Consider the following 16,415-nt stretch of genomic DNA (forward strand, 5'->3'; position numbering starts at 1 on the left):
TCCGACTAAGGATGCGCTGACTTTGCACTGCTCAGTCATGCACTTGCATTTCCGTCTTATAGACCAAATCCTTTCGTTTATACCCGTCGCATCCGCTCGCATTCCCTCCACATAGCCCAAGTGTGCTCTTGCCTGCATCTGTCCCACCCGACATCTCCAGCCTGCTTTTTTGTTTTGCTCTCTTGCTCTGCTCTTTTATTAGCGCCGCGAAGGCGCTAGCATTTGCTAATATGATACTAATATCGAACCTTCAGCTATGTCTTGCTCACTTCTGCGAGGTCCATGGCCCAACGCCGCTGATGGTCACCGAAGGCCTGCCAGTCAAATGCAGCACCTGCGATGACCGTGGAAGCGTGCCTGACCTGATCGCTGCCGTCACGGCCGCTGCAGCTGTGGTTGCCGGTCAGGCTGTGGGCTCTTCTTCTGCCTCAAATGCATCCTCTGCACATGCAGCCGCATCCACTGCTGTGGCCACGGCCATCCAAAATATGAAGCTTGCCCCGCCTCGGCGTGGCTCTTCAAGCTCGGCTGCAAAGCCGGAACCTGAAAGTCGGGCAGAAAGTCATCCCTCTTCGGCTGCCTCATCAGTTCGCCGCAACGGCACGCCCAACCGCTCCACCCCTCGATCGGTGACGTCAACAGCACCACCCTCTACTCCCGCAGAAGCGACCGCCGACTCCAGCAGCCACTTTCGAAAAACCTACGACGATTCTGTGGCCAAGCGTGCTATTCCTTGCGATAACTGCGCGATGACTCTCCCATGCCGGAAACAGGATCCCGCCAACGGTACTGAAGACTCTGGTGCTGCTGACTCGCGCAAGCCCACCCTGCGAACCCGTGTCCCATGTGCGCGCATTTATGACGGGGCACCGAGCGAGAACTCCCACTTCCCACACTCATCGCCCTCCGTATCTTCGTCGTCGTCGGACACCGAAAGCGAAGAGCGACCTCCTTCCCGGTACTACAGCCAAGGCCGCCACCACCAACGGACTGGCACCATGAACTCGGCTACTACGTCGAGGTCTAGTACCTCCTCTTCTGCCTCTCGGCTAATCAACAGCCACACACACTTTATCGACTACACATCCACCCACGAGCCGACCACCGTCAACACATACTACATCATCCGCGCCTCTTGTCTGCGCACCCTCACTCTCGAAACTCTTCCTCGCAGCTCTGTGTCGAGTGCTGCAGCTTCTGCCGGAGCCGGGCCTGCTGGCCACATGGGGCAGCCGTCTCCGGCAATGTCCCACTTTGCATCCTCCCCGCACGGCGCTGCCAATGCAGCAGCGGCAGCAGCTACGGCGAATGGTGGTCCTCTGTTCTTCGGCGATCCGACTGCTGGCTACACGACGGCGCATGTCTTCCGTGTGTCTGACGTTCACGCACGCGGCCACAAGCGCGTGTATGCCCTCATCGCCTTGAGCACGTCTCGGGAGCGGTTGGCAATGAAGGCATTTGGCTTCGTGTCGGCGGCGTTTCACGAGCTCGCCACTTGGATCCAGCAGCTGGCCGATGCCGAGGCCGAACGTGTTGCTCCCCAGTCCGAGTCTGCCAATGCCTCTTCGCGTTCTGGGACCAACACTCCCGCGGTGGGGGCTCACGTGACCGGCTATCCTCTGGGTGCGCCGAACGCTCCGATGTCTCCTCCGCCGACGCAGCCGTCGTCAGTAGTCAACGACAGCCCTGCAAGCCAAGGCAGCAGTTTTCTTGCTGCTGCGGGCAATGGCTTGTCGCGAAGAATGGGCCCAGGCTATGCTGGCTTCGGTGGGCTGGGCAGCTCTTCAATCTCGTCTCTCCGTGCGCGCGGGCTGCCCGAGATCTTGGGCAAGCCTGACTTCTTCATCGAGCTTCATGCACGCTTTGTCACGCTTCTGCTGGAGCTTGGCATGATGCTGAGCGCATAATATCCTTGGGGTCCCCTTTTGGACCATTTTATCTAATAGCAGTACGGCAGACTTGTTTTGGCAGGCCAAGTGGGCGCTGCCGTATTGCATGTACTATTTAATGTATGGCGTTGATGTGATTACGGCGACACCGGAAAAGGGTTGTTGTTCTAGAACAAGGACCTGGAAAGTCAAGTCGGATATACCCTAGTGGCATTGGATGGGCTGTGTATATAGGCTATTGCATATCTGGAGAACATACGGTTGATTTTGCACTGGGCCTTGTGTCTGGATAATGTATACTTGGATGCGGGTATGGAAGAGCCGGTAGGTAGGACAAAAAAAAGGTCACAGGAAGCATTGTGTGCATGCCGAGAGCGTCAAGGATGACGGGCAGACGGGAAAAGCACAAGGAGGAATACAAAAAGTATTTTTTTTTTGGTAGTCAAAGGAATCAAGCGCCTTAATGTACAAGTGTGAGGAGGAGGCTCTCCTCCGGCCGGGTCTCGGCCTCGTAGCTGCTTGAGCATGATCTATTTGTAAAAGTCGAACTTGTTCTCGTCGCTGGTGGTCTTGACCTGGCTCGAGTAGGCGTCCTCCAGGTCGACCTGGATGATGTTGTAGCGGTTCTTGCGAACAGCGCGTAGGCCGGCCTCCTGCATGATGGCGGCGATGACGGCACCGGACAGGGGGTCGTTGCGGACGATGAGGCTGTCGAGGTCGACCTCGGGGGCGAGGCTCATCTTGGAGGCGATGGTGGAGAAGATGAGGCGGCGTTCGCGGCGGTCGCGAAGGTTGGGGAACTCGATCTTGCGGTCGAGGCGGCCGGGCCGCAAAAGGGCGGGATCGAGGGTGTCGGCGCGATTGGTGGCCATGATGACCTTGACGTTGGCGGTCTGGTCGAAGCCGTCCATCTGGTTGAGCAGTTCGAGCAGGATGCGCTGGACCTCGCGGTCAGCACCGGTCTGGGCGTCGAAGCGCTTGGTGGCGATGGCATCGATCTCGTCGATGAAGATGATGGCCGGGGCGTTCTCGCGGGCCATGCGGAAGACGTCACGGACCATGCGGGGGCCCTCGCCGAGGTATTTCTGGACGAATTCAGAGCCGACTACGCGGATGAAGTTGGCCGTGGTCGAGTTGGCCACGGCCTTGACCAGCATCGTCTTGCCGGTGCCGGGAGGCCCATAGAGCAGGACGCCGCGCGGCGGGTCGATGCCGATCTGCTTGTACAGGTCGAACTGTGTCAGCGGCAGCTCGACGGCCTCGCGGATCTCCTGCTTCTGCATATCGAGCCCGCCGACGTCGGCGTACGTCACGTCCGGCTTCTCGTCGCTGCCCAGCATCGCGATCGACGAGTCCGCCTCGGGTGGCAAGATGTCCACCAGCGCGTTCGAGTGCCGGTGCAGCGCCACCGACGACGACGGCTTCAGCAGCTCCCGGTCCAGCGTCGACAGGATCCGCACCACGTAGTTGGAGCCCGTCGACGACTGCACGATGCCCGTGTTCTGGTCGATCGCCTCCATAAACTGCCCAATCACCAGCGGTACACTCTGGATCCGCTTGATCTCCTCCTGTGCGCGGACGAGCTCGCGCTTGAGGCTCCTGCTGCTGTCAGACCATGCTGTCGTTCTCTCGTTCTCTCGTTCGTTCGCCTTCTTGCTCGCGCTCTCTCACCTCTGCTCGTCCTTGATGTACTCCTCCTGCAGCTGGATGTACTCGAGCTGGCCCTGCAGCTTCTTGAGCGTCGCATACTCGTCGCCATTCTCGCTCACCACGCCGTCAAAGTTGCCCAGCCCTGGTATGGTCGAGAGGGCTGCCGTCTTGAACGGGGCCGCATGGCTGCTGGCCGGCGTTTCGAGGAGGACGTCGCCCATGATCGCGGAGCTGGCTGTGGCCCAAGGGAGGACGACAGAACGCGTGGCGGGGGAGGGGGAACGTCGAAGAGCAATTCGGACAGGGCGTCGTTTCCGGTCAAGGACAGAGGCTCAGATCAGCGTCGCCCGTTTCGTCGTTGGAGGTGGTGTGGTGTGGGCAGCTGTGTGAAGCGCAGACCCAGCAGACAGAGGATCTTGCATTTTGGCCCAGATCCAAGCAGCGACGCGGCCGTTGTCAGCCTGAGAACCGGGCTGAGAGCACCAGCCACATACACCTGCGCCACCACTTTCTCTCTTTTCTCTCGCAATAGCACGTGACTTCGTAAAAAGCGGGGCGTCTCAGCACGCTAGCGACCATGGCTGGCGGTGGATTCGATGCATGACTAGCCTGGCCGACACCGATAAGCCGTGGCCGGGGCAGCAGCTACAGTCGGACGTCTGCTCGAGCGCGCCCATCGGTCAACCTGGGTACGGCCCAACGCTGCGCTTGAACGACCCCCATAGGCTGATCCACGAGGGCGAACAGCGAACAGTGGGGAGAAGAAATGTGGGGCGTGTCGCTGTGAGTACTTGTGGCCGCCCGTAGACGGAACAGTTACAGCTGCTGCCCAGCCTGGAGGCCCACTTAAGGATGGGGGGTCGCACCCTAGCAGCCATACAAGTCCGTACGAGTACTATCAGGCAGAGCAAAGGAAGGAACGAGGGGACGGCAAGAGTCACACCAGCAAACGTGACTTTGGGTATGACCGGAGCAGTCGTCGGCTTGTATTATTTTTATGTAGCTGGACACATTCGGATTATTCTCTCGTCCTCCTTTCTCCCTCTTCCCTTGGCCTCTTTGCCTTCACTTCTGTTCGGCTTCCCATTCCCCTCTGGCCTTGTGTCGAAAGAACACCCCCCTGCGTCATAGCTTCGGCCCTGTTCAAGCCTTGTGCTGTTTCGCCCCGTCTCCTCGTGTTCCTCATTTCCCCCCGATCCGACTGCTCGCTGCCTCGTCATTTAAATTACCACCTTCTCCTGCCTCACTCTTCTCCCATCACAGACCCCAACACACATCGTCGTCTCCAGCCTCTCTGCTTCTGTCTCTTGTCAACCTTGTGCCCCACTGCCTATCCCCGCCACTGGTCAAAGCGATCTCCAGTACTCCGTACTCCTCTCCTGTCGGTCGGTCGGGCGTCGCTTTCCGATCTCGACTGCAAAGCCTCCGTCCTGCGTAGCGACCATGTCTTCGTCCATCGCCATTCCTACGGCGTCATCTTCTGGCGGCGGCCCCAGCCACCACCACCATCTTCGCCGCCACCACCGCCACCAACTTCGCTCCATCGACGCTGGCGTGGGCTCCTCTTCCGGCCCGCACGCCTCTACGGCCATGTCTCCCTCCTCCTCGACGTCCTCTGCACACTCGCCTGCCTCGTCTCTTGCCTCATCTTCCGACTACTCGGGGTCGCCTTCCAAGTCGTCCTCCGTCTTGTCTCAGTCGCCACTGTGCACCCGAAAGCAGCGGATGTTTTACCAGCGTCGGCCTAGTCTGCTGAGTACGTCCTCTTCCTCTCTTCCTCATCCCCGCGATACCATGACTAATAGACTCCCACAGGCTCTGCTATCTCCAAACAGGAGGCCCAAGTGATCAATATCGGCGACCCGGATGGTCCTCCGCGTCTGGTACGTAACAATCTGACCGCGGCACTGCAGAGCGGGGAAATCGGATCCCGTTTCATCTAACACCCACATCCAGATCTCGTATCTTTCGTCGAGCCAAGGGTTCACATGGAATCCTGGTAAGCCGCCTCCTGGCTCAGACGTCTCCCCATACCTGTAGCAGCTTGCTGATTCGAGACTCACATACAGAAATATTCGTCCCTTCTTACATTGACTTTGACTATACCCCACTCGAGAACCGGCGGGAACCAGTGCATGAAATCGTCCTGAGTGACGAGGAAATTGCTGACATGTTCCCCAAATAAGCAATGGCCGACTAACTACACTGGAGTACATGCGCCGTGGCTGTTACGCACAACTGCCATGTCCGAGCTTCTTCTTTCCTTTTTTTTACAGCAACAACCGTCTACGCCACTCGATCATATACAAACTCCCAGCATGACGCTTGACTCCTTTACACAAATTGTGCGGGGGATGGAGGGAGGGTCGTATTCCGTAAGGCTGCGAAAGAACTTGGCAGTACAGAGATGGATGCCATCTTCACATTACCATTCGCTCTCCTACTGTCGGCCCTCGCTTATCATCCTTACACAGCACTTTACATGCTTCTCTGCACCTTTTTTTATCCTTACACTTACATAGCCTTTGGCGGCAGGAGGGAAGGGGCGAGTGAATATTTGGCATTGCGTTTTGGAAAGGCTCCTGGCCTGTGTACGGTTTCGCAGAGCGAGCCGGAGCAGGATGACCGGAAGACGGCGTAAATTAGGGATTCGGAGTCTATGTCTGATCTGTTGCTGGTGCGATTGTTTTCACGTTTATCTTGTGCGTTTCGTGTCTTTATATAGTACCTTTCAAGAGACGATGTCTGTTTTAAAGTGCGCGCTCTTGGAGGAGATGCTTTCATGCTGTTCAAGTGATGTCACATGTCTTGCATCTTCTCCACTATGTTTGGCGGCTAGAAGCCACATCGATCAGCGCACGGACCACAATTTGCAGCAAAGTAGCATTTTGGTTCCTGTGGTAAACACGCGCCAGCCTCGACACTCTAACGCGTTGAGGCAGCAGCGTTTCCGTCCGCTCTGCCGACCTGCATCCGTCTTCGCAACGATGGAGGCGGCATACCACCGGAAGATTGAGCTGCAGTCGCCCGAGGACTTTGCCTACCTGGCCCGGAATGTGCGGCGGGCAGCGGCGGAGAGCGTGGCGGCAGCCTTCCCACCAGTCGAAGATGCCACGGACAAGACGAACGGCAGCAAGGCGCGGGCCAAGGGCCGGAAGAAGTCGCCAGGCGACGATGCGGACGATCTGCACACGCGCGTGGAGGCGCTTGTGAATGAGGTGAGCGAGGGGAGAAGGAGAGGGAGAAGGGGAGAAGAGGAGAGAAGAGAAGAAAGAAGAAAAGAAAAGAAAAGAGAAAAAAGGCGGACAACCGAAAAAGACGGGGAAGCTGACCGGAGCAGTACATCCGTCGAACGTACGCGCTCGCGGCGCCGAACCTGACGATCAACGGCCTGCCCGTCGACACGGACCCGTACTTTGGCGGTCCGGCCAAGAACAGCGACGACGAAGACGACGAGGACGAGGCCTACGAGCCCTTTGACGGCCGCAAGCGCCAGCGCGTCGAGGACCTCGCCCGCGAAGAAGAGGACCTCCTGCGCGACATCGCCGCCCTCAAGCGCCGCGTGCCACCCGCCGCCGTGCGCGCACACGCTCGCCGCCTCGAATCGGCCGTCGCTGCTGACACGGCCACGGCAGACGCTGTCACGGCGGCTGCTGCTGCTTCTGCTGCCGCGGCCGAGGAGGAGATCTGGACCAGAGAGGTCGCCGCAGCCGCCCGCCAGAACGGCAACAACTACAACAACAACACGGCTGCAGTGGCGACGGCGTTCGCCCAGGCCGTCACCGGACTCGGACGACTCAAACAGGCAATGCCGGCCACTGTGGCGCGCATGGAGCGGGCCAGAGTGGCCGGCGATTATGCTGCAGCAGAGAGGTGAAATGGAGAGCATTCGGAGTGACCAAATGCTTCGGGAAACACAAACGGCGTTGGGGTGGATTGCATTTCACGATACCAGGGACACACATTGTATCACCCGGCCTCCAGGCCACAGACAACCACAAAGTACAAACGATACGTTTTTTTTGCAAGACAGAATGCCGTCTATATGTGAACTCTAGGCATATAGCCAAGCCTCCCTAGTCTATGTATTGCTTTCCATTTCCACCTCAAGCCCTTCCTACCAGGCATTGCCGCCTCTGCCTGAATCGATATACGGGTGCAAGCTTCTGAGTATGTTTCTGTTTGCTGTTCTGTTCTTCCACAATTGCGTAGTCCAAAAGGTAGATGGAATGTAGGGGGGAGGAGAGGGGGGGGGGGGGGGTAAAGAAGTAGAAGCCGGCCAGAAGAGTCCGTGATTGCGGCCACACAAAATCCCAAAACAGACAGCAACGTACGGGACAGGCAGGTGAGTAGAGGAGAAGAGGCGGCAGACAGACAGGTCAGGAGTGGTAGAGAGAAAAATGATAGCATTGACCAAGGAGTTTTTAAAAAAGCAAAAAAAAAAGCCAACCAAAAAGACGACAGGATGAGAGAAGGCCGCAGCAAGAACTCTAGCAAAGGTGTATGCCGGTCTGCCAATATATTGCTCAGCCTCTAAGCCGTTGCCTTGTCAGTGGCCTCGCCGACGGCATCACCGGGGACCTCAAGTGTGACGCCCTCCACAGCACCGGCACCAGCCTCTGCCGACTTGTCGGCAGCCGCAGTGGCTTCCCGAGCCCACTTGGCTGGACGGAACCACTCGTCCTCGTGCCAGGGGCCCATGTCGGAGAGCTCGCAGCCGCCGGGGCACTCGCACTGGCCGCCGAAGCGCTTGGGCAGGTTCTCGGGCGGGACCTGCTCGAACAGCTCCTTCTGGTAGCTGCTGCCGAGGATGTGGATCTTGGCGACGGTGACGGGGTCGAGCCAGCCCTTGATCATGGACCAGACGCCCGAGAAGCCCCAGGGCGCGTTGATGAGGTAGAAGCGGCCCAGGCGCTCGGGATAGTAGTTCTGCGACAGGCCCGAGGCCTGGCGGATGTAACCGTACACCTGCGGTGCCTTGGAGATGCCCACGCCCTTCATGTCCATGATCGTGCAGCAGGTCTCGAGCAGGTGGCCGGCCTTGCGGCTGCATGCCGGCAGCCGCGGGTCCGCCAGACGCTCGTACTCGACCGCCAGATTAGTCAGCATGCGCTCGCTAGTCGTAATCTTGTACATGGCCGTGAGATCGATGCCGCCGAGCTGCTCAATGTAGAGCGGGCGACCGTCCTGGAGGGTAGAGTCAGCACCGGCACCGCCAGCCTGGCCAAGGGACCACGGGGAAAAGGGGGATACGTACCCGATCGGTCTTGTGGTAGTACTGCGGGTAGAATGCAAAGACCTTTTCCTTCTCAGTGTACTCCCACGTCGGGACGAGATCGTCGAGGTTGGTCTCTTTCCGCCACGTCTCACAGTCGACGAACCTAGACCGTCAGCAAGCACTCTTTCTTCCCCTCAGATTGTTTTCTCTCTTCTTTCTTCCCTCTTCTTTCTTCCCTCTTCTCCCTCCTTCTTCCCGCCCCCTATTCACCAAACTCACATCTTCTTGGCCAGGGCGACATCGAACTTGCGAGCCCGCAGGAACCGGAGCTGGCAGCAGCAGCATCAACGTTAGCAGGAGAGCACGCTCACACGGCCGTCGTGATACAGCACGCAGCAGCAAGCGGGAGACGACATACCAGTGTCAACGTGTCCAGCCGCTTGGTGTAGCCCTCGGCCTCGAGCATCAACCGCAGCTGGTGCACCTGGGCCTGCTGCTGCTCGCTGACCTGGCCGGGATGGCCGCTCTGCGCGTTGGGCGCCACGATGGGATAGTCGTAGTCGTCGTACTTGGGAGCAAGCTCCATGCCACCTGTCTTGTCTGTCATCTTGGCTGGCTGGCTGGCTGACGCGAAGGCGGTAAATAGGGAGGGTGAGCAGAAGGAGCAGGACGGAGAGGACAGATGGACAGTCTCGAGCGCGAGATGGATGCAGGATGCAGAAACAGCGGCTGTCGTCGTAAGGAGGAGATGGGGGAGGAGAAGGGAAAATGGGCTACTGATTTTCTCGTTATATTAGGGGCCTGGCTGGCGCCTTCCTTCTCCTGGCGGCTGCTGCCCTTCCGTCATCAGTGGGAAAAAAAAATACGACGTAAAGAGGGACCCAGACCGCTGAATTTTTAGGCCCGTCTCCCCCTCTATTCGCCCTCTCTCGCTCTCGTCTGGCCACCTGCCCATTTCACGGCAGCCGGTCGCCCCGCATTTCCAGGCCTCTGTTATCTGGGAAGCCTTGCTGTAAAGTTGCGGTGGGACAGAAAGTCGAGCTATTGGCACAGACATCCACACAGACGACCACCCCAGCTTCCTCGCATGCGCGTCTCCCCCTTTTTTGGCCCTTTTTTCGTGCGCTTTCATTTCCGGCATCTATCTCCTCTTCCTGCTCTAGCCACCTGACCCCGCGACAGCCTTGCCGTCCTTGGCTGCTGCCGCCTCGCCCTCCTTCTCTTTCCGCTTCTGCACCACGTCCCAGTTGTACACTCGCGCAAGGGCCACCTCCATCGTCTGCGCCTGTCAGCAATGATTGTCGGTGAAAGGAGGCGTAGACGGCCGGTGCCTGTGGCAGCCGGCTGCCGGCAAGGACCCACCGTGATCTGCTCCCGTAGAAACTCCAGGTCCTCCTCGCAGTTGCGCCGCGTCGTCTGGGCCGTCGTCAGCTTCTGCCGCAGCAGCGTCTCGGCTTCGTCGATGGGATATGCCAGCATCACATTGGCCTGCAGCAGCGCCCGTCAGTCTCGAGGGCCGTAGGTCAGGGTGGGCGACAACAACAACATACCCCCAGCCACAGATACACCTCGTCGGTCGGCGGCACAGTCGCCTTGGCGTACAGCGTGTCGTTGAGCTCGAACGTCGTCTCGATGGCTGCGTCGCCGTCGTCTGATTCCGCATCCGAGTCCGCGCCCGACTGAGACCCGCCCTTCTTCCTCTGCAGCTGCAGGAACCGCACCGTGTCCAGCGTCTTCTGAATGTCCGGCAGCTTCTCGTCCAGACCAGCTACACGGCGCTGAAGGTTGGACTCCATGAACTGGTACTTTCTGCCCGCACAGAGGCGTCAGCGCAAAACGTGTCAAGACGGGAGGACGTTGCAGCAAAGCTGCGTCGGGACAGGGGATCCCCACGATATCATCTCCTGGAACCGCCGCAGCGTCGGCTCGACGTCGTCCCGCGAGGCCACGTAGTCCTCGACCCGGTCGACAAAGGGCGCCCGTGGAATGCCACGCGGGTTCGTAGGCACTTCGTCGGATCTACCAAAGCTTGTCAGTCTATGCTGCTACCAGACAACCAGACAGACTTGGCGGGGCAAAACGCCTTGCACACCGGCCATCATGTACCGCACTCACGCTTCCGGCTCTTTGCCGCTGCTCTTGGTCGCCATTGTCGGTTCGATCGAAATCGGAGATTGATTCGGCGCAAGAAAAGACTCGACACGGCGAACAAGAGAGGGGCCGTTGTATCGGCGAGCTATGGTGATGGCCTGCTTTCTTCGCCAGTTTTGGCGGTGTCTAGGGGCAGAATCGTCCATTGCAGCGGGGCAGCTTAGAATCGTATTAATGCTTCGTCTGCAGCAGACATATATTCTATCCGGACGTCCCTCTCGCACTCCTCCCGTTCCTGCGAGAGACTTCCCATAAGTATACAGCGGATTTCCTTTGGTGGACTATCTCACACTGTAGCGCTCATCCCCTCCCCATATCCTTTTCCAGACCCTATCTTCCCATATCCCAAACACCTAGCAAGAAATTATCATAGCCTTCATAATCCCGGAAAAAGACAACCGGGGAGGGCTCCGGTCCTAATACATTGAATTTCAAAAACCACCAGTACTGTCCACCTCCATAGACTCCGCCTCCGCCTCCACATCGCTACTGTCACCAGACATAGCCAACGGCAGCGATGCCGGCGACGGGTGGTTGTCCGACTGGTGGGGATTCGCTCGTCGCGAAATCATCTCCTCGGATGATGATGCCAGCATGCTCTCATCTTCGTCCTCCTCGCCCAACGAACTCATTGAGGCTTCGTCGTAGCCTGACTCCGAGCTCGTGCTTAATGACCGATAAAACGCCACCGGTGGAGGCAGGGGAACAGGCTCCCGGTACCTCATCTTCGCCGAGACATATTCGATCCTGACACCAGACGCATGTAACCGCGGTCGTTTCGGCACAGCCCCTGAAATGGGGGCAGACTGCCGTTTCAGTGCCGCCAGACGCTTCATAAGGGAACTCATAGAGAACACTCCCTCGGCATGTTCCGCATCCTCGTCGTTTCCGTCGTCATCAGAAACAGTATTTCCATCGTGGCTGTTGCTGCTGGCGGCACGCACAGGCCGCTTTGTCGTCACGACCAGGGAAAAGTGATCTTCTGGGAACACACGGCCGATGCCCGATGCCTCCAGAAATGGCTCCTCTGGTTCCACTGGCCAGTAGTCCGATTCTGCATCGTCCAGCAACTGCAGCTCTGGCTCGTCAGGTGGAACAGTTGTGCTCAAAGTGCTGTCACCGTCGTCATCGCTACTCAGCCCAATCTCTGCCAGTTCCTCCTTCGAAAGGGTCGAGAAGTCTGTGAGAGGCCGAAGCTGGACGCGAGCGCCAGACGTGGTCCGACACAATGGCCTGGCCGACTGGGTAGATTCAGCGCTGCTCAGCGCCGAATCCCGGGTCTGGCCAGAGGACGTTACGAACGTGGCTGGACTCGTGTCGCCGCCACTGTCGCCGGCCAAATCGGTGCAGAACGGAGCGCCAGTGTAGTAGACCAGGACCCCGTCCGAGATCCGTCTTTGGCGGTGGGACGAAGACCCGGACATATCCTTGTCTGATCTGGACTCGTTGCTGTTGCTGTTGTTGATTGTTGCCGCAGGAATGCTGCAGCCTATATCGCCCGAGCTTTGCGAGGCCAGGTCTTCGACAGACGTCAGGGGAACCGAGGTCTGATGGACGAACAGCGGCTTGTAGTGGAAGCTTGACGACGTCTTGGATGCATATGGCCCAGATCTGGACTGCTTCTTGCTGCTGGACAAAACTGATGCAGAACCATTTCCAGATGTCTTCGCCTTGTTCCGCCTGCCATTCTTGTCTGATCCATCGCCCTCGTCGGTAGATTGGTTTTGGGTGCCATTTTCTCCGCTGCTGCCATCGCTGCTGAATTTAGTGCCGTCAGTGCCACCCCGCCAGCGAATCTTCTGGCCGTCAGGCGACAGCTGGAACTTGGTACTCTTCTCTACGATAGCTTTGCGGATAAAGTCCGGTGCGACGTTGAATATGTGCAGCTGCGCCAGGTTGGACAGCAGATTGAGATAGACCCAGCCGTCGACATCGGGAGCCATGTCAATGGCAAGCTGTTCGTCTGCATGCCCAATTTCGGGAGGAACTAGACCAAGGTGGCGAATATACTCCATGTTCTCCGCAGGAATTTGTACCCTGTCCGGATCGAGATCGAGAGGTCGAGTAGGTCGCTGCTCTGGCAAAGAGCCATTCGTTGGTGACTTGCCGTTTCCGTTTCCGTTTCCGTTCCCGTTCCCATTGCCATTCCCGTTGCCATTCCCACTCCAATGGCCTGCACTGCGACTTACACTTTTGCTGCCATTTCCATTGCCGGCCTCGTCTCCGTTGGAATTCGAATTGGAAAGTGAGTGATCACGAGAACTATGTCTCTTATGGTTGTTCTGTCGAGACTGAATGAGAGCTTCCCGCGTCGGTTCACTAGGGGGCATGGAGCAACCCAGAACGATTGGCGAAGTAAGAGAATTCGGAGGCTGGCCAGAGCCAGGAAGAGCATTGACAGCAGCGCTAACGCCCGAGCCAGGTCCCGTTCCAGATCCAGAAGTCGTATCATGGGCTGTTGGCGTGCCGTCTGTTGGTGGAAGCATGCTTCGATTGCGGCGAGCATATCGGCCACTAATCTTGCCGGTGAACAGCTGCTCTAATCGTCGTACGATAAGTTTTTTCTTGTCTTTGTCGCTGAGCGCCCGAAGGCCGTAGTTTGGGTGCAGACCCTCGGGAATGTCTTGCAGATAGCGCTCGACTTTCTGCTCCGACGTCCGCGCCTGCGGGCCTCCAAACGATGGCCGGGCTAACGCGACGCCGGACGAATGGGCACCAGTCGACATAGATGCATAAGCCGAATCAACAGGCCGCGACCGCGACGAGGAGGTGGAGGCATGCTTGGAGCTAGCGCCAGCCAGTGAGTATATGCCGACGTTGCTCTTGTGCTTGGATGACGCCGACTTCTCGCGCTTATGTCGAGAGGTAGACTTGGACTCGCCGGAGGCGCTGGTCGTACCGAGGCTAGCGGCAAAGTTGCGTAGCGTGGCTTCAAGCTCCTGCTTCTTGCGACGTGGAAGGCCGTGCAGCTTGACTTCAAACAGCTTTTCTTTCTCGAGGACATCGCGACCGGCGCTTTGGCGATAGCGCTTCAGCTCCTCCTTGAGACGCTTGTTCTCAATAGTAAGGTCGTCGATGACGCTTCGGTAATCTTCGGTCACGCTGCTGGTCGTCTGGCGGGTAAAGCCTTGCGCGAGAAACGGGGTTTCGGGTGCCGGCGGTATCATAGGGTACGGGTCGTCTTGTGACGCGGCGGCGGCATTGATGCGGTCGTCGTCGGCAGATGAATCGGAATCTTTCTGAAAAAATAGCGGTTCGACTGTTGTCATGGGATGAAGTCCCAGCTGTCAGCCTATGCAATGGCCCGAAGACACACTGTCGACCAAAGGGAGAAAAGAGCGACCTACCATCCATAGAAGTAGAGCCGGCCAATGCGATCGTGGGATCTCGATTCGCGCAATCGAACCAGTTCTTGGCTTCGTCTGAACTGGGGCCGCTGCTGTCGCCAGTGGGGCTCTTTTCATGTGACATTTTGTCGGCTACGATCTTGGAGGCGCGTGGGGAGGATGTCGGCTCGTCACCGGCTACCTTGACATGATCGGGTCCATCGAGGGCATGCCGGCGCTGGCGCTGGCGCACCGACTGCGCGTCGATGGACAACGCCTGATCAACCTTCTGCTCCTTCTGCTGCTGCTGGTGTGATGAATGGCGGGAGGTCGCGGGTGAGGTTCGGACGTGAGATTGCCTTCCTTTGTCGGCCATAGCGGAAGAAGACGGAACCTCTTTTGTTGTTATTTTTTTTTTCTTTTTCCTTTTCTTGCTTCTTTCGAAATAGTATGCCGTCGATGTTCTAATGCCTCGCGGAGAGCGTAGGCTGTTAGAAATACGACATTGAAACCGGGCCGTGTAGAAGCTGTCAGACACCCAACAACCTGGCTTTTACAGCGAAATATTTCCTTGAGAGGGTCAAAAGGAAATACAGGGCAATGCCATTTCAGCTCCTGCCCAGCGACGAAACAGAAGCGGTAGATACAGGGGACGGAGTGGACGCGCAGGGAAGTATACGGGATATGTACTCCGTAGATGGGATAGACTGTGTATATATAGCGAAGAGACCAACAAAACAGGAAAAGATCGCCTCGATCTAGACGCTGCTTGTATGTTATGGGTGTGGATGCTGCACAATTGCGCAATAGGCGGGTGCAGTGCACGATTGAAGACAATTGCGAGGCGTTGGAACGGTTTCTCGACAGGTCAGGATGAAAATTGGACGATGTCAGAGTCGAAATACAAAGGCCGGGGGGGGGAGAAGCTATTATGGGGACATGGTCAAACCAGCAAGTCCTCTGCTGCGGTGGAAAGAAAAGGAAAGCGCAAGCCCGATGGATGGAAAAAGACCGAAAGAAGAGTGGCCGGGGAGGGCAAGAACGGCCGGTGGGGCCACCTTCACAGGTTTGCATACACGGAGTACGAGTCTGTAATGATGCTTGCTTTCCAAGCGCACGGTCCAGCTGGTGTTAGCGGCCGTTGGGCAGTCTCGATCGCAGATTTGGTGGTCATCGAGGTTCGGGGCTGAAAGACACAGTGCGGAAGCGAAGCCTGGGCGGCGAGACAGCGCCACGGCCACAGCACATGGCGCGCCCGCCGGACGGTATGGCGTACAGTATACAAACTGGGCACATTTAGAGCAGAGTTTTCAGGGGAGCATCGTCTATATTATAGCGCGCATCTCGTGTCCTCACCCTATTTTCGCCCCGAAAGGCGTGTGTGCAGCGGAGGGCCTCCGCACATCGCAGGCCGTCGGCCCAGATGACCAGGCTGCTCGCGCGTATGCGGCTTTTGATTGCGCGTCGCCGACAAGGGACGACACATTGTATCTTATCTTGCAGGCGGCAGGCGGCGACACGCCTACGCAGCCAGGTCCCGAGCCCGTACCTTGGATGTATCTTCTTGGACGGCATCTAGGTGCGTGTCTATTGCTACTTACGATGTCCGCAGCTGGACCAGCGCCCCGTTTGTTCATCGTCGATCGCGGCGGCCAATCAGATCTGGCATATGGGCTGACTTAGGGAATCGCACCATGTGAACGCCCACACGGCGCTGTCATCTGTGCAAGTGCAGCGACAGGGGATAAGCGAACCTTGCGCATATGGCACGAAAAAATTGGGGTTACATAAGCACAATCCGTCCAGTCTGACTACAGAGTAAGATTCCCCGTACGTTCGCACGTATCGTCGAGTCGGCCCTTGTTAAGCGATGCGCAGCCGTGTACCGATGGACTGCTGTTCATCACCCCTTGGCTGAGGTATTTCCGGTCTATCCACGCGACCCTTTGGACGATCTTCAGCCGCTGGGTATTGGCTCTACGAGTACTGCTGTGCTGTGCTGTTCTGCAGCTCCGCCTAAAGACAGATGACAAATATCATCCCCCACGTCTGCTGACGTCACTGCACGCTGGTGGCCCATATTTTGTCTGCTGATGTCTACATGTGTATTTCTAGAATACCTGCGAACCGGTACGAGTAAATCGTATGCTCCCACGAAAATTCTCCGCTTTACTCCGCGTT

The 16,415-nt window shown here is 57.8% G+C and overlaps 7 protein-coding genes across 7 annotated transcripts; 3 read left to right on the top strand and 4 right to left on the bottom strand.

Moving 5' to 3' along the window:
- Positions 1–299: 299 nt before the first annotated feature.
- On the top strand, positions 300–1,907 carry CMQ_2044 (uncharacterized protein; the record flags this gene model as incomplete). The annotated part of the gene is made up of 1 exon (XM_014314970.1): positions 300–1,907. The coding sequence occupies one exon, from the start codon at positions 300–302 to the stop codon at positions 1,905–1,907; it is 1,608 nt and encodes a 535-aa protein (XP_014170445.1).
- Positions 1,908–2,419: 512 nt separating this feature from the next.
- CMQ_2036 (proteasome regulatory particle subunit) lies at positions 2,420–3,760 on the bottom strand (the record flags this gene model as incomplete). The annotated part of the gene is made up of 2 exons (XM_014314962.1): positions 2,420–3,488; positions 3,561–3,760. 2 exons carry the CDS (start codon positions 3,758–3,760, stop codon positions 2,420–2,422), a joined length of 1,269 nt encoding a protein of 422 aa, XP_014170437.1.
- Positions 3,761–4,982: 1,222 nt separating this feature from the next.
- Positions 4,983–5,724, top strand: CMQ_1988 (uncharacterized protein; the record flags this gene model as incomplete). The annotated part of the gene is made up of 4 exons (XM_014314914.1): positions 4,983–5,295; positions 5,355–5,422; positions 5,496–5,538; positions 5,609–5,724. 4 exons carry the CDS (start codon positions 4,983–4,985, stop codon positions 5,722–5,724), a joined length of 540 nt encoding a protein of 179 aa, XP_014170389.1.
- An 802-nt stretch (positions 5,725–6,526) lies between these two features.
- CMQ_1968 (uncharacterized protein) lies at positions 6,527–7,416 on the top strand (the record flags this gene model as incomplete). Its single annotated transcript, XM_014314894.1, has 2 exons — positions 6,527–6,757; positions 6,880–7,416. 2 exons carry the CDS (start codon positions 6,527–6,529, stop codon positions 7,414–7,416), a joined length of 768 nt encoding a protein of 255 aa, XP_014170369.1.
- Positions 7,417–8,072: 656 nt separating this feature from the next.
- CMQ_1954 (sec14 cytosolic factor) lies at positions 8,073–9,364 on the bottom strand (the record flags this gene model as incomplete). The annotated part of the gene is made up of 4 exons (XM_014314880.1): positions 8,073–8,726; positions 8,797–8,920; positions 9,037–9,086; positions 9,176–9,364. 4 exons carry the CDS (start codon positions 9,362–9,364, stop codon positions 8,073–8,075), a joined length of 1,017 nt encoding a protein of 338 aa, XP_014170355.1.
- Positions 9,365–9,916: 552 nt separating this feature from the next.
- On the bottom strand, positions 9,917–10,907 carry CMQ_1853 (prefoldin subunit; the record flags this gene model as incomplete). Its single annotated transcript, XM_014314779.1, has 5 exons — positions 9,917–10,042; positions 10,120–10,245; positions 10,308–10,566; positions 10,651–10,776; positions 10,873–10,907. The coding sequence occupies 5 exons, from the start codon at positions 10,905–10,907 to the stop codon at positions 9,917–9,919; spliced, it is 672 nt and encodes a 223-aa protein (XP_014170254.1).
- A 432-nt stretch (positions 10,908–11,339) lies between these two features.
- On the bottom strand, positions 11,340–14,610 carry CMQ_2028 (clock protein; the record flags this gene model as incomplete). The annotated part of the gene is made up of 2 exons (XM_014314954.1): positions 11,340–14,143; positions 14,256–14,610. 2 exons carry the CDS (start codon positions 14,608–14,610, stop codon positions 11,340–11,342), a joined length of 3,159 nt encoding a protein of 1,052 aa, XP_014170429.1.
- Positions 14,611–16,415: the final 1,805 nt, after the last annotated feature.

The sequence above is a fragment of the Grosmannia clavigera genome (genome assembly GCF_000143105.1).
Source record: "Grosmannia clavigera kw1407 unplaced genomic scaffold GCSC_168, whole genome shotgun sequence".
NCBI classification, from domain to species: domain Eukaryota; kingdom Fungi; phylum Ascomycota; class Sordariomycetes; order Ophiostomatales; family Ophiostomataceae; genus Leptographium; species Leptographium clavigerum.